Consider the following 25,857-nt stretch of genomic DNA (forward strand, 5'->3'; position numbering starts at 1 on the left):
AGGTATTCAGCCTTGCATCCCTGGTGCCGTCAGCATAAGCACCTGATGGACTCTGCTTGGGCTGAGCAATGAATTTGATCCTGAACTTGCAGATCACCAGCAATGTGATTTCTCCCTTAAAGATCCCCGTCCAACTCAGAGTGAAAGTCAAAGTCCCTTCTGTGGCCTAAGGATCTAGCCTATCTTGCCTATGCTCCTTGCACCCCCACTTCTAGTCCTCCAGCACAAAAGCCTCTTTGCTGCTTCCAAACCCATCAGGCAGGCCTATGTCTCAAAGCCTTTGCACTTGCTGTCCCCCTGTCTGAAATGTTCTTCCTTCTGAGATCTGCATGGCTAGCTCTTTTGACTCAAGGCTTTTCTCAAATACTACCTTCCCAGCAAAGATTTCCCTGGATGTCTGTTACAGGCTGAATTGTGCTGGTCTCCACACCCCCAAATTCATATGTCAAGGTCTTAATTAACCCTCAGCATCTCAGAATGTGACTGTATTTAAAGATAAGATCTTTAAAGATGTGATAGTTTTTTTAAAAAATGTAGTCACTAGGATGTGCCCTAATCCGATATGGCTGTTGACCTTTTAACAAGGGGAGATGAGGGCACAGGCAGAGAGGGAAGACCAACTGAAGACACAAAGGGGGGTCATCTACAAGGCAAGGAAAAAGGACTCAGAAAGAACCAAACCTGCCAACATCGCGATATCAGACTTCTAGCCTCCAGAACTGTGAGAGAATATGTTTCTGTTATTTAAGCCTCTCAGTCTGTGGTGCTTTGTGGTGACAGCCCTAGCAAACTAATACAATGCCCTAATTAGAATTTACCCCACTCCCACTACCTCTTTTTTTTTCTGTTTTATTTTTTCAAAGTCCTTATCATTATCTAACATATATTTTACTTCTGCATTTTGTTTGCTATTTATCTGCCTTTGCTAAAATCTAAGCTCTTTCACGGCAGGGATTTTTGTCTGATTGTTCATTGCTGTTACCCCAGTTCCACACAGTGACTGGTCCATGGTATGTGCCCGCTAAATACTGTTGGGTTACTGGAGACCTGAGGAGGAGGAGAGGGAAGAAATGTGGGGGCATGTGACACGAAAATGATAAGACTCTGCTTTGGGAGAGCTTCTCTGGAAACTTCTTGACTCACTTCTGAGATTGAGCAGCCACAAGCAGCTCTTTAGCTTCTAAGTTTGCCTAAGACGTCTACAGAGCACACAATGGGCATCCCCGCCCCTGCATTCATCATTGTTTCCAGTCTCTCCTCTGCATTTTAAACCAAAGCAGAGGGTAGGAAGGCAGTTGAGCTAAGCGTCTGGGCTAGATAGGAACCTCTAGCACAGCCCTGCACTGGCTGATGCCCATGACTTTTTGTTTGCTCTGTATCTTTTGTCTCATAACTTCCTAAACACCATCGGTCATCAGTTATCTTTACTGCAGTAAAATATGTATGTGTTTCTTTGTATTACAGTCCTAGGTGCTCTGTTATGGTAGGAATCAATAAGATGCCTCCTGTTCTTACAAAAAAAAAAAAATCTCAATGCAAATAAAGGGGACTTCCTAATTCCACCTCTTTGGAGCTCAGATAAAGACTAAAGATACTTCAGCACTAGGAATTGATATTAGACAAAAAAGATATTAGCCTCATTTGAAAGAGATAGGAATTCAAGTATTGGACTTATTAATGGACAGTAGGGTGAGGCAAAAACACCAAACTCTGAATCAAGAGACATGAGACCTAATCATAGTTCTGCAAATAAAATGCCTCGTGATCTAAATTATATCAGTTCACTTCTCTGGGATTGGTCTTTTCATTGGTTAGGGATGTAAATGATAACTGTACTCTCTTTTATCCAGAGTATATGTTGTTAAAATATAAGACAGAAAATCAGAGAATGACTACATTCATTGCCCTTTCTAAATTGAGACTGTCCAGATAAGTAAGAGATTTGTTCAAAGTCACAAATCAATAATGTTACAGAATCGGGGCTAAAACTCAGATTTCCTGGCATTTCTACTCAGAATTCTTTTAGGGATACATGTTACTGAGACAATGTGTATAATACTAGCTATCCCTCTACAGCAAGAACAGAATCCCCTTCCAGTCCCTTTATGGGTGGTAAATCCAGAATACCTCACTTTTTATATCTGTCTGTAATAGCACTTGCCATTCTGATCTGACCTCACATCCAGCCATCATACTGGTGGATTGGAGGACTATATGCTGGCTTTGCCATGGTTGAGTGCAGTATCCTCAACAAGCATATCTGATTTATCTCACACTTCCTTCTGGTATACCCATGTGAATGCTCAAATTGCTGTATATATTCAATCATGATATGAAAGCATATTCAGGTTGCCTAGCCTCTTCATAGGCACTTCAGATGATATATATATACAAAAGTGACTTGGTGTATATTTGGCACATAACAAATGCAGAAAAAAAGTTAATGCATCATTATATCATTAATTTAAAACATCAATGCCATGTTACTAAGAATGATCAGAATTTAGTCTTTATTGAAGTTGTCAAAATGTCTAGGTACAAATACAGTCATGGGCAGCGTAGAGGTTATGGTTGCATAAAGACATAGTTCTAACCCAGCAGAATTTTGTAAGATAGTGGAAGTAGGAAAAATATAAAATTAGAGATTACCAAGACCAGTTTAGAAAGGGAAGGCCTCTGGGAAGCAGGGAAACTTGTATTAAAACTTAATAGAGAGGAGGAAAATAAAGGAATGAGACTCCCTAGGTAAGAGAAAAGGCATGAATGAGAGGTAAGAAATATCCCATGATGTGGATGGACTAGAGGTCAATAAATGATGTGCAGGATATGGAGGGAGATAAGTCTGGAAAGGTCAGTTTGAGAAGACTAATAAATACTTAGCTTGGTGCTTTGGATATAGAACTCAAAACATCATTGTTCGATATAGAAATTAGCAGAAGGTTTTAAAATGAATTATATGTGGTAGTATTTCAGATGTTTGTACAAGTGAAAAACAAATTTTTTAGTCTAAAAAAGATTATTTCACAGAAAGATCTTTGTTTTGCATAAATCAACCAAATATCTGATGTTTCAGGGCAAGCATAACAATACTATTCAGAAAGAGCCCTTCATTTGCCAGGAAGAATGTCAGATTCCAACCTCAGTGATAACCATCTTCCAGATACCTTCTTCTTAACAGGGATCCCAGGGCTGGAGGCTGCCCACTTCTGGATTGCCATCCCTTTCTGTGCCATGTATCTTGTAGCACTGGTTGGAAATGCTGCCCTCATCCTGGTCATTGCCATGGACAATGCTCTTCATGCACCTATGTACCTCTTCCTCTGCCTTCTCTCACTCACAGACCTGGCTCTCAGTTCTACCACTGTGCCCAAGATGCTGGCCATTTTGTGGCTCCATGCTGGTGAGATTTCCTTTGGTGGATGCCTGGCCCAGATGTTTTGTGTCCATTCTATCTATGCTCTGGAGTCCTCGATTCTACTTGCCATGGCCTTTGATAGGTATGTGGCTATCTGTAACCCATTAAGGTACACAACCATTCTCAACCATGCTGTCATAGGCAGAATTGGCTTTGTTGGGTTATTCCGTAATGTGGCTATTGTCTCCCCCTTCATCTTCTTGCTGAGGCGACTCCCCTACTGTGGTCACCGTGTCATGACACACACATACTGTGAGCATATGGGCATTGCCCGACTGGCCTGTGCCAACATCACTGTCAATATTGTCTATGGGCTAACTGTGGCTCTGCTGGCCATGGGACTGGATTCCATTCTCGTTGCCATTTCCTATGGCTTTATCCTCCATGCAGTCTTTCATCTTCCATCTCATGATGCCCAGCACAAAGCTCTGAGTACCTGTGGCTCCCACATTGGCATCATCCTGGTTTTCTACATCCCTGCCTTCTTCTCCTTCCTCACCCACCGCTTTGGTCACCACAAAGTCCCCAAGCATGTGCACATCTTTCTGGCTAATCTCTATGTGCTGGTGCCTCCTGTACTCAATCCTATTCTCTATGGAGCTAGAACCAAGGAGATTCGGAGTCGACTTCTAAAACTGCTTCACCTGGGGAAGACTTCAATATGAATGCTGAGCAGAAGTTGGAGATTTTAAAAAAAGTGTAGGATAGCTGTCTAGATACATTTACATGGACACACAGTGATGATGTGAAAGGAATGGTTTGACATGGCAGGAAACTCTGGAAGGAAGAGGAATAGCCAGATGAATCAGAGCTATCAATTATCACACTGAACATACTATTTTCCTGAGGCTCCTTGGGGAACTCTGAATACCCCAGAAAGGTGATAATATTCTCACACTTGTCTTAAAAGTGTCTGTGACTTACTAAGGAGAAAGTCAATTCCTGGTCTTCAGAGGCATCTGGATTTAAGGGTAGGAATATTCTCCTGTGAGTCCAAGTGAAAAACAAAGAGAAGGTTTGGAATGAATTTGAGTCTGAATTCCACCACTTTGAATATTGATGTATTGGTTAAAAGCACAAAGTATAAAGTCAGAGTGCCTGCGTTTGAATCCTGGCTCCTCTACTTGTGACCTTGAGCATGTTTGAAATGTTTCTATGCCTCAGTTTGGCCAACTGTTAAATGGGGATAAAAATAACATCTAACTTTGAATGTTGTAGTGAGAAATAAATAAGTTAGAAAAATTAAGACAGTGACTAACATGTACTCAATAAATGAATATAAAATGAGAAAGTTATGTAACCTCTCTAAACGTTACTAGTAAAGACACTTAACTTATATAAAACTTTTTTTACATTACCTCACATCACAGGGTTATTGTGATAACAATTCTATAATATTTTTAAAGTGCTAGAGATATGACTGGTACTTAATACAACTGTATATTCTTTCACTCCTCCCACACTCATCCATTTTGAGGTCTCTTTCCTTTTAGTTATAAGGTTATCCCTTATTAAGAATTCAGGGGAGCCAGCCCCAAATCCAAGTTCCTTTTTTAATAATAATGCTTTAGTAATCTCAGTTCTGAAATAAATAAGTCCAGCCATCTCCTTCCAACTGTTCAAAGAGATGATTGTTGTTACTTGCATTATAAATTAAAAGCCTGTCATTCAGGGAGACTAATAGCCTAAGGTTATGGCATTTATTGACAATATCTCATACACTGTCCAGTATTTTATTATGGGAAGATTATGAGATTTGTGTGCAGATGACCATGGACTTCCTTATCTACTAGCTGCAAGAATTAGGGCATCCCACTTTACTGCCCTCAGCATTAGTAAAGTGTTTATTATAATCTCAGGAACAAAGCAAGCATTCAATTCTGACTGCTGGCAGTTGGTAGTATTCAGCTATTAATTCTTAAATTTATAAAGGTATGCTAGATTTTATAGCTGCATGGCTTAATCTGCAGTGTTCATTTATTTGCTTTTGAATTGATAACCATTTTAATACTTCATCAGACTAGGCATTTCATCTGTGCCTTGCACATAATTAATAAGCACTCAAAATATTATGGGAAAAGTGTTAGAGATTATACTGGTATGTATCATAGTCTTAGTTGATTTAATGAATAAATACTGTCTTCATTACGCTAATGTGTTGGGTAATGAAAATATATGTCTAGCACAGTGTCTGGCACACAGTAGGTACTCAGTAATTTGATTCTTGTTTATTCATATTACACTGAGGCTGTTCAGATATAGTCACATCCACAAGAATCACGACGAAGAGTATTTTTACCTAGAAAAGCAATTACAAGAAAAAGTATCACAAGTTCATGGGTAAGACAAGAGGGTAAGTGTCAGCTGTGGCCATGGAGAGCTCCTAGTCCAGTTGTGGAGGTAAATTCATGCACAAGGAGCTATCACAGGTCAGGGACAGTCATGTCTTGGCCCAGAGAAGCTCAGAGGAGAATGATCAGAGGGGTGGAACAGATTGGAAGAGGAGGAGGTACCAGGCAATGGTGCAGGAAGGAGACAGCAAAGAGGATTACTGAAAGAGCTTGAGGAAGCTGGGGGTGATTACATTTCGAGGGGGCCTCAAAAGCCAGGCCCAGATAAGAAGACACGGGCAGCCCTTACAAATTTTATAAGTCAGGCTCCACTGAAATAGTGATGGATCAATCTCAATCAATTGTTACTGAAGTTTGAAGTAAAGCAATGCAAATGACTAACACAGAAAGGCAGAATTTCCCAAAGTGAAACTTCCCTGATTACCAATCCCAGTGTACAGCATCATCTTTCCCTAAAAAGGCATAAAATATGGTTTTACCTATGCACTAAAAAGAAATTCAGCTTTTGAGTATAGATAGATGTCACCAGCCCTAGAGCATGTGCAAATCATTTAGACTGCTGCATGAACCTGATCCTGCTAGAGCCTTAAACAGTCCTTCTCCTGGACCACTTTGAGAAATGAGTTCACAGTTTGGCACATAAATCAGTGCAACTGCCAAATTGCAAAGAAGACTTAACCTCAGAATCTTGACGTATTAGGTAAATTTGTCCCTTTATCCCCAAGTCTAGCTGTTTCAGTTTGTGCTGAGGGAGACTCTCTTAATTCAATTTGAAGTAATTCAGCACTGGTAAGGCCCTGAAGAACTACCCTGCCAAGTTCTCCCCAATTCCATAGCACATCTCCAGAACCAGAATTCACCTCACCCCACCAAGTCTGTCTCTCTCACAAAATAAACACACACACACACTCACACACACACATTTTCTTGTATATGTAGAATTCAAAAAAACAAAAAATAAATTCTTCCCTCTGAGCTCTGAAGAAACTCACCCTGTTTTCTCTTTCTTCCATCTCACTCCATGTTATTTGACTTTATTGTGATGTGCTAACAATGGTTCTCAGCAGCAGAGAGACACTCAATTTGCTCTTATTATAAATATGTTAATAGATAATTTCTTCATTGTGATTTAGATTATTCTCTTAATTTTTCTCTCTGAGATTCTAAATTCCCAAAGAGTTGGAACTTAATTGGTCCCTTTCTCTGTGTAAAGGCAAGACAAGACACACTTTCTGTTCACCTGTTCCAAGGGAATTGATTGATTCTGACTACAGAGTAGCATATAGCCAAGATTACAAACTCTGGAATCCAAGAGCTCTGGTTCCTACATCTTTGTTAATCAGGTGGGAGTACAGCGGCACAATCTCGACTTACTGCAACCTCTGCCTCCCAGGTTCAAGCCATTCTCCTGCCTCAGCTTCCTGAGTAACTGGGATTACAGGTGCATCCCACTACATGGCTAATTTTTGTATTTTTAGTAGAGACAGAGTTTCACCATGTTGACCAGGCTGATCTCGAACTCCTGACCTCAAGTGATCCACCCACCTCGGCCTCCCAAAGTGCTGAGATTACAGGCATGAGCAACCACACCCAGCCAGACTCTCTTTGTTATTTGCTTTAAATAGCAACAGAAACAAAATAAATGTCTTTATCTGGAAACATGTTTCACATCAGTCTGATCCACTGTTGAAAAATCCTACCATTTGAGTTTGATAAAGGAACATGGCTGAATGGAAAAGACATTGATCCTAAGAGCTAGCTTAGGAAATATTGATTTCAGTCACCTATCTTCCACTAAATTGCTGTACACTGGCCATGGCCCAGCCAAGGCCTCGAGTCCTTGTTCATATAGGAACAGAATGAAGATATGTATAATTAGTCCACCCCATCTCACTGGGGTCTGAAGGCAGCTTGCACTTCTGAGACCTCAAGCTTGAGAAATCGATCTATCTGATTCTAAAGAGACATCATCATGTTCCCCATATCAAGGTTGAGAAATCGATCTGCCTTTTTCTAAAAAGTCATCATCATGTTCCCCTCTCAAGTTTGAGAAATCTATCTATACCATTCTAAAAAGACATTATTTTCCCCAAGAACTTATAAAGTTTCTCTCAGATAAATAAAGAATTATCTCAACTCCGAGAATCAGAGCTGAGACATGAGAAATCATAAGAAGGTAACAGTTTGAGTCTAGGTCTGTTAAACTTAACAACTATTAGATTTAAGGTATTAATATACCTGACAAGGAAACTTGTCACTTAGGAGAAAACATATTTCAACTGTAAAAGCAGAAAATAGTAAGTCTCCAAAGAACTGTGTTGACCACTCCAGGCCAGAGGAGCCCTAGGGTAAAGTCATATCTCTGCAGCAATTATTTTTATGGTGGTGGATGCATCAGACTATCTTAGGTTTAAACCATTAACTGCTGCCATATACTTAACTTTTCTGATTCTAGAATTTTCAATGACTAAAAAATTAGGATTTGGCTGCCTAGAATGACACCTCTAGAAGATGATGTTAGACATAAGTGACATGACATTTAGATCCCTCTGCAATTACCTTGTTTATCATATATTCATATATATTTTTACATTGTAATTTGTTTTAACCAGTATATCTAGGATACAACCAATATTAAGACTTGATACTTTGTAATTTCTGAGTTTGAAAGAACTTCCCAGCCAGGGGATACTTCACAGACTGAGCCTCATAGCTGGCTGTCAGCCAGCCAGACTCAGCATAACTTCTACCATACAAGTATTACTAGCAAAACCAATTCATCTGAAAATTCCCATTGGGTCATCCCCAGTGGGATCAGATATCCAAATTAAAGTTTCTGGCTTTGTTTTAGCAAATGCATTAATGTGTGGCAAGAAATAACATTATTCCAGGTAACAATTATTCAGAACCACTTTTGCATGTCTCATGGTTCCAGGCATTATTTTCCCCCTCATAGACTTTGAGGTGAACCATTTCTTTGTCTCTTCCTCTGTGGACTTTATTGTCAGTACCTGAATATCTCCTTCCCAAGCATCACATGACGGCCTTTCCCAGTCCACTTACATACTTGTCTCTCTTAAGGCAGGAGCTCCGTCCACATTACCCACTGAGTTCTTCATTCAGCACAGGAACCATACTTTATCTTTCTGGAGGAGCTGACATCTTCTGAATATTTTACGTCGTGTATATATTCCTTTTAGAGTTATAAAATAAAGTAACAATAATCAACTTGCCAATAAACTATTTAAGGAACATAAAAAAGGAGTCTGGACTTTCTGGAGTGAAACAAGCCTGGTTTAAATCCCGCTGCCATCACTTCATAACCTTCAACAAGTCATTTTCCCTTTTTAAGACTGTGTTTCATCATGTATGAAATGATATTTTCTCAAAGATTTATTTTGAAGATTAAGGAGATTATTCCTATAAAGTATAGGCCAAAATGCTTGGCACAGAGCAGATGTTTATTAAATATTATTATTTCAATACAAAAAATCTTTGGTACATCTTGTGGTCAGGTTGGTAACTGGATTGAGAAACAGAGAACAGATAGGTCTGTCAGGGCTGACCAAAGGTTCAGGGACATTTTTAACAGCAGGTGATATGGACAACTCCAAACATACCAGTGGAGAAAGTATGGTATCCAGAAAAACCTTCTGTCAGAAGGGACATTAGCAACATAATGAAGTAGAAGTTTCCAGCTGCTATCCCCCTAGAGAAACACCAATTTTGTCAACTACCCATAAACAAGAATACCTTTGTGGGAGCCCTGGAGTCCAGATGAGAGGTTCTAGCACTACAGTGGAGAAAAATATTCAAGAGTGGATGCACTGAACGAGTTCATCACCACTAGACCAGCCATACAAGAAATGCTGAAAACAGTTCTTCGAGTTGAAATGACGGGACTATAATTAGCAACATGAAAATGTATGAAAGCATGAAACTCACTGGTAAAGGTAAGTATAAAGTCAACATCAGAATAATGGTGTAATGGTAATGTGTAACTCACTTTTAATCTTAGTATAAAAGTTAAAAAAACAAATTTTAAAAATATCTATATGATAATTTGCTAAGGGATACACAGTGTATTAAGTTATAAATTGTGACATTAGTAACACAAAATGTGTAGGTGAGGAGAAGTAAGTAAATGTGGAGTTTTTGTATGCAATTTAACTTAGGTTATCAGCTTAAAATAGACTCATGTTTTATGCAAGCTTTATGGTAATTACAAACTAAAAATCTGTAGTACATACACAGAAGACAAAAATAAAGAGATCAATGCATATCACTACAAAAGAAATCATCAAATCAAAAAGGAAAACAAGAAGAGAGGAAGAACCAGGAGCTATAACACAGTCAGAAAACAATTAACAAAATAATGATAGTAAGTCCTTGCCTATCAATAATCACTTTAAATTAAATAGATTACATTCTCCAATCAAAACATATAGAGTGACTGAATGGATAAAACAAGATCCAACTATATACCGCCTGCAAAAGACTCACTTTAGCTTTAAGGACACGCATAGGCTGAAAGTGAAGAGATAGAAAAGTTATTCTCCATAAAATTTGTAACCAAAATACAGCGTAGCAGGGTGGCATATTGCAATTTTTTTTAACTTCGTATGTTCCTGATACCTTAACCTCTCCATGAACAGCCTCTGAGCAACCCACCCCTCACCAAGTTACCAGGTACACCTGTGTGATAAGTCTGGTTCCTGCCACAAGTTCCTCTTCTTGCCTTCCCTGATTGTGACCTAGTGATATTCAAATGTACCAGTAAAATCCCCTCATGCTTCTTGCTTGTGTAGTCCACGTTGACTCTCAATGGAGGTACCTGCCCATGGGTTCACATTCTCTCTTGGCTCTCCTGCTTGATGGAGACTGTTCCCTAGGAGTTCTTCTCATAGGGCCCCTTGCATGGCATGCCTCCGGTTCCCTCTAAAAACTGTGATAATAAATTTTTATCTCATATGCATTTCTGAGTGTGATTTCCATGCCTTGTTGTAATGATTTTTAAAGACCCCACAAAGGGACTTACCGCCTCATTTAAAACACAATTGGAATTGGCAACAAAAATGGGATCATTCCAAACTCCAGTGAAATGTCCCTCAGAGATGCCCTTTCACCGCTCATGGTTCAATTGCCTAACTAGATAGGGCTGTACTGTTTTGGAGGCCTTTCTACTCCGATGACATTCTTGTGTACTGCCTTGCATGGCTTTGTATTACCTCTTCTGAATACTGCCAAGAATCCCCTTCCTAAAGTCTAGATCCTGTCCCAATCCCGATAACACACTCCAGGATACTGCATTCCAACTTGATCCCAGCAAGAGGGGGAGGCTCTTTTGAACTGGCCATGTGACTTGGCTGTTTTTCAGTGCACCTTTGAGTGATTATAATTTGAGGAATATCCCCTGACACTAGAAGTGGAGTTTCCCCCGTCATAGGGTCATGGGTGTATATATTGCTGAATGCTAGCTGGAAAGGTGAGGGAGCCAGTAGGCTGCAGTAGACGTACGTGATGCTGCCTGCTCTCAATAGCACTTGGGAGAAGAAGATAATTCACTCTCCTCCCTTCAAGAGTCAAATGGTCCTCCTCCCGAGGACAGTCCTAGACAGCACTTCATTAGAGTCGATGCTGCTGGGACCAGTGGCACCTTCTCTGCTGCATCCTTGTAGCCATTGCTCATTGGTCTCCAACCCCAAGGGTTATCACAGATCCCATCCACAGAAGATGGTGAATCAATGTTAAAAAAAAAAAAAGAGAGAGAGAGGAAAGGAAAGAGAGGAGAAGGAACTCTTTGATCTTGTTTCTCCTAAGACACTTGAAGATGTTTCTCAGCTCATTGTAAATTACACTTCACCTGGTAAATACGTTGAGTACTTTGAAGTGCTGGTACATATTGACATGTTAATAATCTCTTCCTTAAAGCCTGACCAACATGGTGAAAGCCCGTCTCTACTAAAAATACAAAAATTAGTGCAGGCCTGTAATCCCAGCTACTCCGGAGGCTGAGGCAGGAGAATCGCTTGCACCTGGGAGGCAGAGGTTGCAGTGAGCTGAGATCACTCCATTGCACTCCAGCCTGGGCAACAGAGCAAGACTCCGTCTCAAAATAAATAAATTGTCAAAAAATAAATAATTTAAAAGACAAAATTGAGTCCACTATTGGTGATGTAGACCCCCAGGCTCTCTAAGGTTGATTGGGACACTCTAGAGAGGGTATCCATCAGAACACTTGGGACTACCAGGATCTCCTCAGGTAAGCATTCAAAGAAAACAGAGATTAAAAATAAAAAACAAGTTGAGGGGTAGAAGGACTGAGTATAACTGTGGTTAAGGTTGCTGCCTAGAGACACTGGGTCCCTTCCTTTTTCTCTTACCAGTCAAAGACAGAATATAAAGACAACTATAGGTGGCTAAACTCCTATTTTAACAATCTCTCACCACGTTTGCCTCCACCTTCAAAAGAACTCAATACACCTTTTGCCAGCTACCCATGGAGTTTCTCAGCAGCTTTGCCATCACACACAGTCTTAGCAGAGAGGCTCTTAACTATACACACCTTTCTCCAGGAGCATAGGTATGACATCACATTCATAGTATCCTCTTCCAAGGAAATGCATTTGACACGTTTATTAATGGCATGAAACAACTAATGACTGGCTACCTACTGGACTCTCCAGGAAACAGGGGCTCTTACAAACTCTTAGCATGTGGTCTTCCACTCCCACCTGCCCATTATGTTTTGGGTTTTAAAAACTAACCTTCACAACCTTGGCACAGCTAGTGAGGCCTCCCTAAGACAGTATGGAACCAAACTTGAGCCCTATAGGATACTCCACCAGCAGAAGAGGTAGCTTCCCCTGTTCTCAGTTCCTTGCCAAATGCCATGGTGCTGGAGGAGGTCACCCTTCCCTAAACCCCTTAGCTATCTTTGGTGATCCTTGGGATTAACTGAGTGAACAGCAGTGGTAGTTCCTGGACTATGCCAATGGCACTGCTAACCATGACAGGTGATAGAGCTTAGTGGAATGTTGCTGCTTTCCATCCATTAGCCAGGATGTCCCTAACAAAGGACAGGACCCAAGAAACATCACACGTAATCTTAATCTTAAGGCAGTCACCTTAACACTGGATGCCCTGGCCAACAAATGGTCCTGTCTTCATATGTATTATAAATTATTGGGCCATTACCTACAAATTGTCTTCTTCAAGGTAAAAAAAAATCAACATATTAGAATCTCTTGCTCACGAATATACCCAAAATGTAAGTCAAAACGATATTAGTTTCAGTATATCTCCTTATATACCAAGGTCACAATACAAGGCCTTGCCAAAACCCTCATTCCCTTCAGAGTTACAGACATTACTAATTGTAACCAAGATACACCCTTTACTTCTTAAGATACACCATGCATGCTGGGTCCTTGGGAAAGGCATTCAATAGAACTTTCGTGTTCCTGACAGGTCCCAGGTAACAGATTTAATAGACAAACATGATGACCTCCTGAAAAATCTCCTCTTTAAATTCCAGTCTGACCAATAAGCCTCTAAATGAGTTTCTGTTTTGCCACAGGCCTTATCCTATCTTTATAAATTTTCAATCTCACCCCCATTCAATAAGGGCTGGAGGCCAGATGAAGGGCATGTACTCTCCTGGGATGCATTAATCATAGATTGTCCCACAGGTCAGGGAGCTATTATTCCGACATGGGACACATTTGAACATAAAACTTTCCAAGAAAGTACAAGGCTGCAAAGGCAGGGACTGAACTTCTAGAATGAAGTTCAAGTTGACAGGGAAATTAGGGGATGACAGGGCACAAAGTTCAACTGCTTGACCTTCTGACCTAGGTTTTCTTAAATGATGTGTATGAAAAATTGGCCCCAGTGCCTCCCTATCCTGTTTTAATGTGGAGATATGATAGTACAGCCATTCAAAATAGCATTTAAATTGTTAAGCTCAAGCCTTTGGTTACTCTTTGACCTATTTCTGTGAATAATTCTATCTCTGTGAATTTATGAAAACAGGATTTATAAATTTGGATCAGCTCTGGGCCCCACTCTTGTTTCTGTCTGCACAGTAGACCTGGATGATACCATTCATGGCTTTCAGTAACACCCACAGATACTTAGGAGCAGCAACTCTACATCGCTGGGTTAGACAAATAATCCAGTATTTTTTATATTCCTCTGAATATGCCCAGAACTTAAACTTGTCATCTCCACTTGAAGTCTAACAGGGACCTCAACTAGCAGGGTCAAAACAGTATTTTTTATATTCCTCTGAAAAGCATCTTCCTCCAGTTATTCTCCTTCTTAAAGACCACTATCCTCTTAACTGCACAAGTCAAAAAGCCTTCTGTCCCATGTTAATTCCATCAGCAAGCCCTTTCTACCAAGCCTTAAAAATATGTCCTGAATCTATCACCCTATCAGTACTATTATGACACAAGTCTAAACAATCTCTTCCCTGGACTTCTGCAGATCCAAGTACTAGCTTGTCAGCTTCCACTCTTACCCTCACCACCAACTGCCAACTTAACAGCCAAGGGAAATGAGTTCATTTCACTATCTTAATTAAATTCCCATCTGTGACTAGGACTCCCGTGGTCCTGATAATACAGTAATGAGAACATGGAATATGTAATCTACTCTGCAAAGAATTGCCTTTTATTTTGGCAAATAGGCTCTAGAGTGCTGATGTGATCCCTGCCTAGCCTAGTGGTGTAAGAGACAGTGAGCTCACAATCCCGGCCCTTTGACCTGCTAGACCATTTTGCAAAGGACACAGTGACCAAATTATGTGCACCTTTGTGAGAATTATGGAAGCAATGAGGATCTACGCCCACCTACTCTTCTGTGTATTTAATTTCACATATCTTTTGCCCTGCTTCTTTGCTCTTGCAGTAGTAAACCCAACTGAAAGCTACTTGAAACCATTCTAAATCACCATGCTCGCTAATATCTCAGACCATAGTGCCCTATGTGATCTGAAGTATATAAGTAAAAGGATTAACAAAACTCCTCTGTTGCATGAGAATCTGATTTTCAGTTAAACTTACTGGCTCTGTTTCCCTGAAAAACAGACAACTGTAAAATACCAATTATATTGCTAGTGTGAAAACTGTCGGTACCAAAATGGAGTCATTCATGTCAAAATCAAACTAAATGGAGCCAGAAGATCCATTTAGTTTGGGACCTTCATAAAAGGAGGGTCCTCATGTATATTTGCCTGATAACAAGAACTGTCATAACAGACTCTGCCAAAACCACACCTTGCAATTAAGCCACTTCGACGAGGACATCTTTCCAGTAATAGTCCTAATTGCGGCCTTGCAAGTAGCTTTACTAAACCACAACCCTGTAGTCATGTCACTTCTATGAAGACCCACTCCTACTATGGTCAGTGCACATGTCACCACCTGTGGGAAGCCCCTATGACCAATGAACTTTTGTTTCAAAACGACCTTCATATACTTCTCCTTTTTGCCTTTAAAAGTTTCCCCTTGCCTCCACCTCCCTGAATATGCCTATGATCTGTCATAGCATGCATATCCCAGGTTATAGTCCTGTTTATTCCTGAACAAAGTAATTTATTTGGGAAGCTTGTCTCTCTGCCATTATTTTAGGTTGACACTAGGCAGCATTGCCTGTGATAGAAATGACCCTTGATTGGCAAACTTGACTGAATGGGAAGAAGTCATAATGAATCATAAATACCTGTTGGAGATTCCATACTTTGGGCAGCCCTGAGTTTGGGGAAATTATAATAAGGCATTTCTTGCAGAGTCTAGAACATAGGTGTATGGAGGGCTGAAAAGCCTATTAGCTACTATGGGGCACCAGGACTTAACCTGCAGCCTCTCTCTGACTTGCCTGATACAGATTTTGACTCCTTACACCTGGGAGAAAATGACTTCTGGGTGGCTATACTAACCTATGCCTGGGCTACAATAAGAACTCCCACCAAATGAGGAATGCCTGATTCTGCCCTACTGGTGATTTTTGCTTTGTTTCCTGTGTCCTTTGAGTAGATTCAGGCTAAATGTGGCTTACGATAGTCTTAAAAGTTTATTTAAATAAATCAAATAAAATCCTGATGGGAGTAGCAAAAGTTACCTTCTTATTATACTTAGGATAAAATCCAAGTTCCTTGACTAGCTCTAAAGCCTCACATAGTTGGACTCCTGCCTGTTTCCTTGACTTCCTTTTGCTGAGAGTTTTCCTCTTGTCTAAGAAGCTTGACCACGCTGGCTTCTCTTCTCCTTCTAGAACACACCAAGTGCCCAACTTACCCTTAAAGCTGCCACAGTAGCTGTTTCCTAAGACTTTATAACAAGATTGTCCCTTTTAATTATTCAGATCACGTTCTAATTCACTATCCTATCACTATATTTTGATTATATGCATAGAATTTACCATTGTGTGATATTTTCTTCTTTGCTTATTAATTTCTCCCTGTTTATTATTATACTTTAAGTTCTAGGGTACATGTGCACAACGTGCAGGTTTGTTACATAGGTATACATGCTCCATGTTGGTTTGCTGCACCCATGAACTGGTCATTTACATTAGGTATTTCTTCTACTGCTATCCCTCCCCCAGCGCCCCCAACCCCCGACAGGCCCAGTGTGTGATGTTCCCCACCCTGTGTCCATGTGTTCTCATTGTTCAACTCCCACCTGTGAGTGAATTTCTCCCTTTCTTTAATCTTGCACATTTAATCTCATCAGAAAGCTTTGTAAACTCTATCTCCAAAATATGTTCTCATTTGTCCACTTCTTGTCATACACACGTCAGGAACCCTATTCTAAGCCAGTACCATCTCTCACTTGAATGACTACAGGGGTCTTCAGATTGACTCTGCTTCTCCGCTTGTCACTCTCTCATTCATTCTCTGTGTAAGTTGAGAATGAATGTCTCTACATGGGTGACAAAGCCTTCTTGATCTTGCACTCACCTGTCTTTCCCACATCACCTTGAAGCACTCTCCCTCTCATTCTCTGTACTCCAGATCCACTGGCCTTGTTTAATTTTTCCATGAATGTATCGAGCTCCAGTCAAAATCAGGATTCTCTTTTATCCTTTCTCCTTTGCATGAGACATTTTTCCCCTAGCTCTTTGAATGTCTGGCTTCCTTTCACCTTTCAAATCTCTGTATAAATACTTCCTCCACAGAGATTCTGACCATCGTTCTAAAAATACATCCCTCCTCCTGCCATATGCACTAACAATTTCCTGCATGAAATTTGTTGTAATTATAAACCAATAATCATTTATGTAATAGAAGTGAGTGGACAATGTGGTCTCTAGAAAGACTGGTTCAAATTCCAACTCCAGCTCAACCATTCATTCACTTGCTACTAATCTTGGACTAGACACTTTACCTTCTTATGCCTTAGTTTACTTACCTGTAAAAATAGGTGTAATTATAGAGCCTACTTTACAGGGTTTCTGTAAGAATTAAACGAATATATGCACAGGCTATAGAACAGTGCCTAGTTTTCCGTGAGATCTCTTTAAGAGTTAACTGAAATATGTCGTTGCCACTATATTTTAAACTCCTTAGGGTAGGAAACATATCTAATCTTGTTCGCCATTGTATTCCTAGCACCAAACATCATTTCTTACATAGAATATGTGCAGGAAATATTTATTGAACTGTGAGTGTCAAAGGGTAATAACTTGGAAAAATTCATGATATATTACCAAGTTAAAAAGGTAGGTTATGAAACTATGTACAGTACAATCATAGTTGTATTAAAATATATAAAAGTACAAACATCATAGTATTGGTAGTGCTATCTGTGTAGTGAATTTTTCTATATTCTTATTTTACCCATCTTATGTACAACTTACATACATACAAATTATTAGAAGAGTAGAGGCTTTGCAACTGTTTATCAAAGATGCATACACTCGATTGCATGAGCATCTATTAACAAAGATCTGAAGTAATAATACAGTAACTGGTAATAGCACAGTTTCATCACAGTCTAATTCACCCAGAAAATATAATGAAAAAATTGTCATTCAAAATAACAATCAAAAAATGTCATGTGTAAATAAACCCAAATGTGTAAAACTTAATTGAAGAAACTACACCTTTTTTTACAAAGAAATAAAGTTTAAATAGAAATATTCCCTATTTTAAAAGGAAAGACTGCCTATTGCAAATTCCTCAACATGTTCCAATTTATAATAGAAAGCCAATCAAAATCTCATTTGGCCTTTTCTGAAATTTGACATCTGCTATAAAGTGTACTTGGAAAAACAGACAAAATTAGCCAATGGTATTTTGCAATGTCAGGCATTATTCTTTTTGTCATTAAATATTTCAAAGTTAAAATAATTGAGGAAGTGTAGTATTAGATAAAATAAAAAGCAAAGAAACAAAAACATCTATGCATATGTAGGCTATGGTAATGACGACATTTCAGTCTAGTGTAGATACTCGCAGGACTCAGGGGGGTAAAAATTTCAATATCACAAATTCTGCCCTGCTCTACTTTTTGAGGGGTAAGGATTAAAGCATAAATTAAATTAACTTGATTTATTGCAGTGATTAAGAGTATGGGCTCTGGAATTAGACTGTCTAATCCTGGCTGTAATATGAAGTGCTTTATAGCTTTAAGTGATGTACTTCCCCTCTTCATTTGCCTCAGCTGCCCTCATCCATAAACTAGGGATACTACTAATATCTGCGCTAAAGGACTATTGTGTGGAATCCGATGGTAAAAGCTTGGAACAGAGCCTGACATATAGTAAAGCCTCAATAAGTGTTAGCTATTATTAATATTAAATAAATACAAGTAATGAAGCCCTAAAACATATAGAAAAAAAAATGGGCATGTGTTTATGATGAAGATATTAGTTTTGTTTTGTTTTTTTAAAGAAAAAAAAAATAACATTGATGCTTAAAAGCACTTTTTATGGTTTGGATACCTTTCTCCTTAACTGCTGTCTACTTTCCTGGCTAATTGTTATCCAAATCAGCTCTCAGTACTGCAGACTTTAACACGGCTTGTTTTTCTGCTTTCTAGCAAATCTCTTGGTCTGAAGAAAGAGTACAATTTCTTTGGAAAGGGCCAGGCAGTAGGCCCAGAATGACCAAAACTCTGTGACTCTATCTTCTCTTCGCCACCTGTATAACCCCCTTGTCATGTCCTTCCACAACTCAGATTTGATCTTGGGCCATGGCTGATAGAGTGTAAGAACCGGGACAGCAGACGGGAAGTCCTAGGAGGCCTGCTCTTTCAGCAACATCAGCCTACAGGGACCTCCTCCCTCTAAAATTCTCATAGCCTTTATTTTCCCAAGCACAAGCTTTGGTCCTGTGACATCTTAAATTTGATTTGTATCTATCCAGTGTCCCCAATCACTTTCTCATTTGTTTGCTAACTTAGTCACTCACTGTTTAACACTCCTTCAATCATTGATTGCACACTTTCCACGTACCAGGCCCTACCTTAGCTGCTAGGTAGAAGACAGTGACCCTCCCTGCCCCAGAAGCCTCCTCCTCCTGGATTCACCACCTTGGAGCCAGGCATGAGGCTGATGAGTTTACTCTTTAATGAAGCTAGAGCAAGGATTCCAAGCACCCAGTCAATTGTGAAGAGCTCTAAGAGGTTATGGCAAGAGAATTATCCACTGAATGAACACTCTTCTCCCTAGCTAAGACTTTTAGACCCAATTCACCTGGTGTCTTCCCTGATGAGCAGGGCTTCACTTCAAATGAGCCTCAGGCTTTCTTTGGCCCAGATGAAAGGCAGATAAAAACAGTAACATTTCTTCCCATTAGGTGTTTCTTTGTTTTGTTTTTTCTTTTTTCCTCAGACCCACCTGGCCTTCCAATTAACAGGGCTTCACTTCACATGACCCTCAGGCTTTCTTTGGCTCAAATGGAAGGCAGATAAATGCAGTAACATTGCTATTAGGTTTTTTGTTTTTTCCCTCAGACCTATCTGGACTTCCAAGGATGGAAATTTGGGGTTCAATGTATATCTTCCCCAGTCAGAGGCAGACCCAGAGAACTCACCTCATGAACTGAAGAAAATGGAGAGGCAAGACTTTCCTCTTCATTTCCCCCAGCACCACCATAAACAATAGGTTTTTCTTTAATCTGGACAAAAACTATCCCCTAATGGGGAGTGGAGTGAGGGGAAATTGAAGCTGTATTTGCCCGTTTTCACGCTGCTAATGAAGATATACCCGAGACTGGGCAATTTATAAAAGAAAGAGGTTTACCGGACTTACAGTTCCACATAGCCGGGGAGGCCTCACAACCATGGCCAGGAGAAGCAAGTCACATCCTACCGAAATGGCAGCAGGCAAAAAGAGAGCTTGTGTAGAGCAACTCCGGTTTTTAAAACCATCAGATCTCGCGAGACCCATTCACTGTCACGAGAACAGCATGGGAAAGACCCACCCCCCTGATTCAATCATCTCACACCAGGTCCCTCCCACAACAGGTGGGAATTATGGGAGCTACAAGATGAGATTTGGGTGGGGCCACAGAGACAAATCATATCAGGAACCTTGTGCTCCACCTAAACATTGAAACCTAAATCGCTAGAATAAATGTTTTCCCAAAGGCTGCTTTTATCTCCTTTAAACCGTGTGCTAGCAGCTCTAAGTTACACAGGCTGATCAAAATATCCTGAGCTCCAAGTAGAGGTTCCCTCTCTCCCAGTACTGAGTCTCTGACATCTAAACACACACCACAGCCACTTTTAGGTATCCCCCATCAAGACCTCTTTACTTCCTTGATAGGAAAATACTGTGAATGTTTCTTAGGTTTACACTTCCATTTTGCGATGAAACTCTGATTTAACAGACTGTGTTTTGTATGTATGCTTGTACATGTGTACATAGAATATACCCATGTGAAGACATATTTAAGTGGATGTGTATTGTGTGTTTGTGCGTTTCTCTACAGTGGGTTTACCTGACACATTTGTGTGCATATGGACTGGAAAGCATTATTTACTGGCTTGATTTATGAATTGTAACACTTTTACCCTAGAAGTACATGGTTAATGGAAGGCATCCTTGAATGCAAACAAGGATCTAGTCTGAGATCCCAAGGGCATCTTCTATGTGTTATGCACCTCCTACCTCAGTGCCTTTGTACATAATAGCTCTTCTGCAGGAAAGCTCTTCCCTCCTCCTTGAAAGCTTTACCTACTTAATTCTTACCACTTTTTGGATTCTAGTTTGCAGTACACACTCACAGAAGCCTTTCCTGTCTCCCCAGACTAGATCAAGACCCTGTTCATGCTATTTCACAGCTCCTCATCTTTTTCTTTACACCATTTCTCATAGTTTGTAATTATATATAATGTGAATTATATAGTCACAATTTGCACAATTCTTGCTATAAGATCATAAATTCATTGAGGCAGGGCAGTGAGTAAAACTCTTTTGCTCATATTGAATTCCTAATAGCTAGCAAAATGCCATACACAAAGTATGTCTTCAGTTTTGAGCTTGAAGTTGCAAAAAATTAACTCTCTGGATCTGGCTACAAGGGACTGTATAAAGTCGGTAAGATTCAGGAATCTGAGAAGTCACCCCGACTCCTTTGCTGCTCTATCTCTATCTGCTTAGAGATCAGCATCAAATCCTGGAAGTGAAAGCTGCTTGGGGGATAGTCTTCAGGCGAGATAAAAATAAGAAACTATACCCACTTTTAAGTCAGGCTAGTGGTAGGGAGCTCGGAAAACCAGAGCACCTGGTAGCAGCTACTACAGGACACAAAATCTGAAGAAACGCTGAAAGAACACTGGGAAAGTTGCAGGCCTCGACCTTCAAAAGGTTGCAGCAACATTTCCTCCTCTGTTCTTGATACCTGTGAGTCTTCTAACTTCAGATCTTTTAGTTTCCCTCCAAGTCCTTCCATCCACGTAGAGACAGCCCTTATCACTACTTCTTCTCCCATATCCATCCTTTTTCTCATAGCCCAAATGAATGAGACTCAGGCAAGAGTTCACATTGGAAATTGCGTGTAATTGCATCTCAAGATAGGCATAAGCAGAGCTTAGACTGGGGCCCCCCAGTGGTATAGTGGTACAAGTGGTTGACTCACACACAGCACCTCCACTATGTTTTGGCCATTAGTCTTCCTCGTTGACTCTGGAACAACATTGCCTCCACAGCAAAGGGCATCGTAGTAAATTTGGTTTATAATGCAGCTGTATTCAAAAATGGGAGAGCTAGGGAAATAGGATATGGGAAAAAGGCACAGAGGAAAACGTATGGTCTGAATGACTAAGGCTCCTATGACTGTCTCAGCTTCTCCACAGCAGCATCCACGTCGCCCCCCGTAGCAATGAGGGCCTGAAGATTGGCTTCACGATTGAGAAAGCCCATGGACCGCAGTTGCTCCAGCTGCACCTGAAAGTGAGCCTCAGGCTGCAGCTGCTGGGGATTTGTACTAACTAAATCTTGCAGCATATGGAGAAAGGGAGGGGAATGGAAGCCCGGCTCTGCAGAGTCCAGTGCTGGGAACACCTCAGGAGGTGGATTTGGGAGAGGATCCTCAGACAGATGGGGATCTTCTCTAGACTCCATACCTCCTGCCACACTACCCGTCCCTGCTAGGCAAGGCATGAACCAGAGTAGGAGGCGAGGTGCTTCAGTAGCTAGGACCTGTAGACCCTGCTCAATCTGCCGCAGGGCTTGCAGGGCACGGGGGTTTGCCATGGCTGCCTGAAGGTGCATCAGCAGTGGCAGCTGTGGTTGTATCTCATCCTGTAACTGTGGAGCTGGATTCATGCCATCTGGCCTCAGAGATCTTGGATAAGCTGGGGATGGCAGCCAGGGAGGCTCAGGGATTCCAGGAATGGCTGCCATGGGGGAAAAAGATAAGGGAGCAAATGGAACCCTGTTGGCAGAATCTCCCAGCCCCGAGACAAGATCAGGCAAGTTTGTGCTATGTCCAGTAGAGCTTTTCCCTGCACCATCTTGGTCTCCACCTTGTCCAGTACTGTTCTCTGTGGGGTATCTCAGGAAAGCTGGGCAGGAGGACCTTCCTTTGATTGCTACTGACTCCTTGGGGAGAGGCTGGCCTGACCCAGGCTCCTGAGATGAGGGTGATGATGGGGGAACTCTGTTTACTGATGGTGGTGGTTCCTGGCTTTGGCTGAGGGCAGATGCAGTCCCCTGTAGATAAGTTCCTAGGGACTGGGGGTTCTCGTGTAATTGCTGGAGATAGTCATAGAGCCTTATAATACCCAGAAAGTTTGGAAACCTGTTTCTAATGTCAGGTGCATCCTGATCCCCATCCTGCCTTCCTTGCCTGCTACCTGAGCCTCCATGTGTAGAAGTCCAGGGGTTGGGGAGAGGGTCACAATTCTCCATCCTTGAAGGTTGGCTGGTGGTGGTGGTGGCATTATCAGTAGTGGCAGTGGCAAAGGGATTGCCACCAAACTGCTCCTGGACTGCGTTAAGCATTGGGTCCATAATATCTGTGTACATAGTGCGAAGCACATTGTAGCCACCAGGAATGCTCTCCAAGTTACTGAGCACCCGGTCCTGGCTACGTATCATCTCCTGCATCATGGCAGGGTTACGTAAAAACTCCAGTGTCTGCCGCATAATTTCTGGGTTGTTAAGAATATGCCCAATCTCAGGGTTGTGCTGGATCAGCTGCTGCATATGGGGGTTGTCAAGAACCAGCTGGCGTACTAGGCCTGTGTTGGACAGCAGACCCTGGATGAAGGGGTCATCAATGAGCTGAGTCACAAACTCAGGCACAGACACATGCTGCCGCATTAGGGAGCTTGGCTGGTCAGGGAAGCCACGATAGGCCAAGCCCAGCCTACTGAGGCCTCTGAGGAGACCTAAGCTAAAGGCAGGGGGCCCATCTGCTGGGTAAATGGAGCTTGGCTGAGGGAGTGATCCAGGACTTGGGCCCTGGGTAGGGACAGAGGCAGCTGGGCACTCATTGCCCATGGCACGGCGCTGCATCTTGATGACCAGGTGGACAGTGAGGCCATCTCGCACTCCACACTGTGCCAGTGAGTCAGGATCCTTGAGGATTTTGCCAGCAAAGATTAGAACAAGCTGATCGGGGTGGGCCTTAAAGCGCTGAGATATCTCTTCCTTCAGCTGCTGGATGGTGCATGTATCTGTAACTGAGAAATCCTCCTTGTCTTTGGGCGTCTTCACTGTCACCTTGATGAGGTGGGGATCCTGGACTGGTGCTGGGCTGCCCTGTGGCAGGGCTTCTCCACCTTTGGCCATGGTGGCAGCAGGAGGCCCAGATCTGTGGGGACACAGCTAGGGGCACGGGGATGGGAGACCAAGATCATCCTTTCAGGCAATGGCAAAAGTAGGAAGGGTGAGTATGAAAAGGGGCTTGAATATCAGGATAGGGAAAGCTGCAGGGTCTACATGAAAGGGGCCATGAGGTTTCTGGGGCAGGATGCTTTAGGAAGATTGCGGGATTGAGATATGTTGGAATCAGGGGAGGGAAATGCAGGGCCCTGGGAAAGAGGTCTGTAGTTGATGAATACAGGGACAAAGGTAGAAGGAAGGGCCCAGCTGGGGTGTACATACCAGTCAGCTGTGGTCCCGTCCTTCTCTTTATGCAGGGCTCCAAACCTCCCTCATCTTGCTACACAGCCACCCCTGAGGCCTTCTGGGCCAGAACCCGCACTGTCAGGTCCCTTCTGTGACCTCAGTGCTGACATCACAGCCTCACACAGAAGATTCTTGAGACTTCTCTAAGGAGCTCTGGATCCCTGGGAACTCTTGCTCTCCCATCTTTTACCACTTCTACTTCCTCCACCTCAAGTGCCTTCCTGTGGAGACTTCTGTGGAGGCTCAGACTGGGATTGGAATGTTATAAAACATCTCTCAGTCCTCTCTGTCTCCATTCAGACCCACATTCAGCTACTTCCTGGTCCAGGGGCTTCTTCCTGGTATCCTATGTCCCAGTTTTCTGTCTTATTCAACATTAACCATGAATTCTTTACGTATTTTCAAAGTATTGATTCACTGATGGATAGGATTTGGGGTATAAGGGAGGAGTCAAGCATGAGATAACTTTTTTTTTACTTTAAAAGAAATTGTTATCCCCAAAGGAACTCAAAGGATTGAATATTTACTAAGACAAAGATTGGGAATAAGCACTTTGTCTAAATTAGCAGGTTGTTAAACGGTTTTACATACATTTGAGATGTCTATTTTACATACAAATGGAGATGTAGTATTGTAGTTTAATATTATAAGTCCAGAGTTTATTGGCATTCAAAGGGTACTTAACATCATGGACTGGTTTAGATTAGCTAGTTAGTGCATACAGGCAAAATGATAGAGATTTTAAAATCTGAGTTTTGTGGCTCTATAACATTTAGAAATCTGGAAGATCAGAAGAATTTGGCAAAGGAAACTGAGAAAAAATAAAAGAGTAAGGTAGAAAAAAGAGAGAGAAAAGAGAAAGGCCAAAGGAAGAAGAGTTTCAAAAAGGAGAGAGTAACCAATCATGTGAAATGATGCTGCTAGGTCAGGAGGATGAGGATTGAGAATTGGCCACTGGATTTGAAAAAATAAAGAATTGGAGACCATGATGAGACTAGCTTTGGAAGGATAGTAGAGGCAGGAAGCCTAATCAGAGTGTGTTTAAAAGCAAATGGTTTGGGAAAAAGTAGATCCAGTTAGGGCATTTTAAATGCAAGAAAGGGGATGACGGCTATGTGGGGATGTGGGGTTAAAGGCTTTTTAGATTTTTTTCTTAAGAATAGTGTAATGATGTTTATATTGTGATAGAAACAATCCAGTGAGTAGAAAAAATTGATGCATGAGAAAGGGAAAACTATTAAGTTCTTGAATAGATAAGTTAGAGAGACTGGGAGCAAGTGCCTATGTGGAGAGCTTGATTTAGGAATATGAAGTTTATTCATGATAGCAGAATGAATGGGAGGCAGAGTGTATTGGGACAGTTGTAAGCTAGTTGGTTGATTTCATGGTAGACACAGGTAGAAGTCCCTTCTGATTATTACTGTCTTTCTTGTTGAAATAAGCACAACTTTAAGATTTAGAATAAGAAATGGATATTGAAGATCTGAGAAGAGAAAACAA

General features: G+C 41.3%; 2 protein-coding genes across 4 annotated transcripts; one reads left to right on the plus strand and one right to left on the minus strand.

Moving 5' to 3' along the window:
* Positions 1-577: 577 nt before the first annotated feature.
* On the plus strand, positions 578-4,203 carry LOC100978488 (olfactory receptor 52D1). The gene has a single exon (XM_063608332.1). The coding sequence runs from the start codon at positions 3,124-3,126 to the stop codon at positions 4,078-4,080; it is 957 nt and encodes a 318-aa protein (XP_063464402.1). The 5' UTR covers positions 578-3,123; the 3' UTR covers positions 4,081-4,203.
* UBQLN3 (ubiquilin 3) lies at positions 2,496-25,693 on the minus strand. 3 transcript variants are annotated; one of them, XR_008620140.2, is made up of 3 exons: positions 24,334-25,693; positions 21,462-24,054; positions 2,496-4,400 (listed from the first exon to the last, which is right to left on the minus strand). XR_008620140.2 is itself a non-coding variant. In XM_003819042.4 (2 exons), the coding sequence occupies exon 2, from the start codon at positions 24,016-24,018 to the stop codon at positions 22,051-22,053; it is 1,968 nt and encodes a 655-aa protein (XP_003819090.4). In that variant the 5' UTR covers positions 24,019-24,054; positions 24,334-25,693; the 3' UTR covers positions 19,604-22,050. The 3 variants fall into 3 exon arrangements, 1 of the variants encoding a protein (XP_003819090.4); XR_008620141.2 differs by having other exon boundaries at positions 3,023-4,400; positions 21,623-24,054; XM_003819042.4 differs by lacking the exon at positions 2,496-4,400 and having other exon boundaries at positions 19,604-24,054.
* Between the last annotated feature and the right edge of the window lie 164 nt (positions 25,694-25,857).

Source organism: Pan paniscus, chromosome 9 (assembly GCF_029289425.2).
Source record: "Pan paniscus chromosome 9, NHGRI_mPanPan1-v2.0_pri, whole genome shotgun sequence".
Taxonomy (NCBI): Eukaryota; Metazoa; Chordata; class Mammalia; order Primates; family Hominidae; genus Pan; species Pan paniscus.

Excerpts from the sequence above, each read along its gene's own strand:
- LOC100978488 (XM_063608332.1), top strand. The coding sequence starts at position 3,124 with ATGTCAGATTCCAACCTCAGTGATAACCATCTTCCAGATACCTTCTTC.
- UBQLN3 (XM_003819042.4), bottom strand. The coding sequence starts at position 24,018 with ATGGCCAAAGGTGGAGAAGCCCTGCCACAGGGCAGCCCAGCACCAGTC.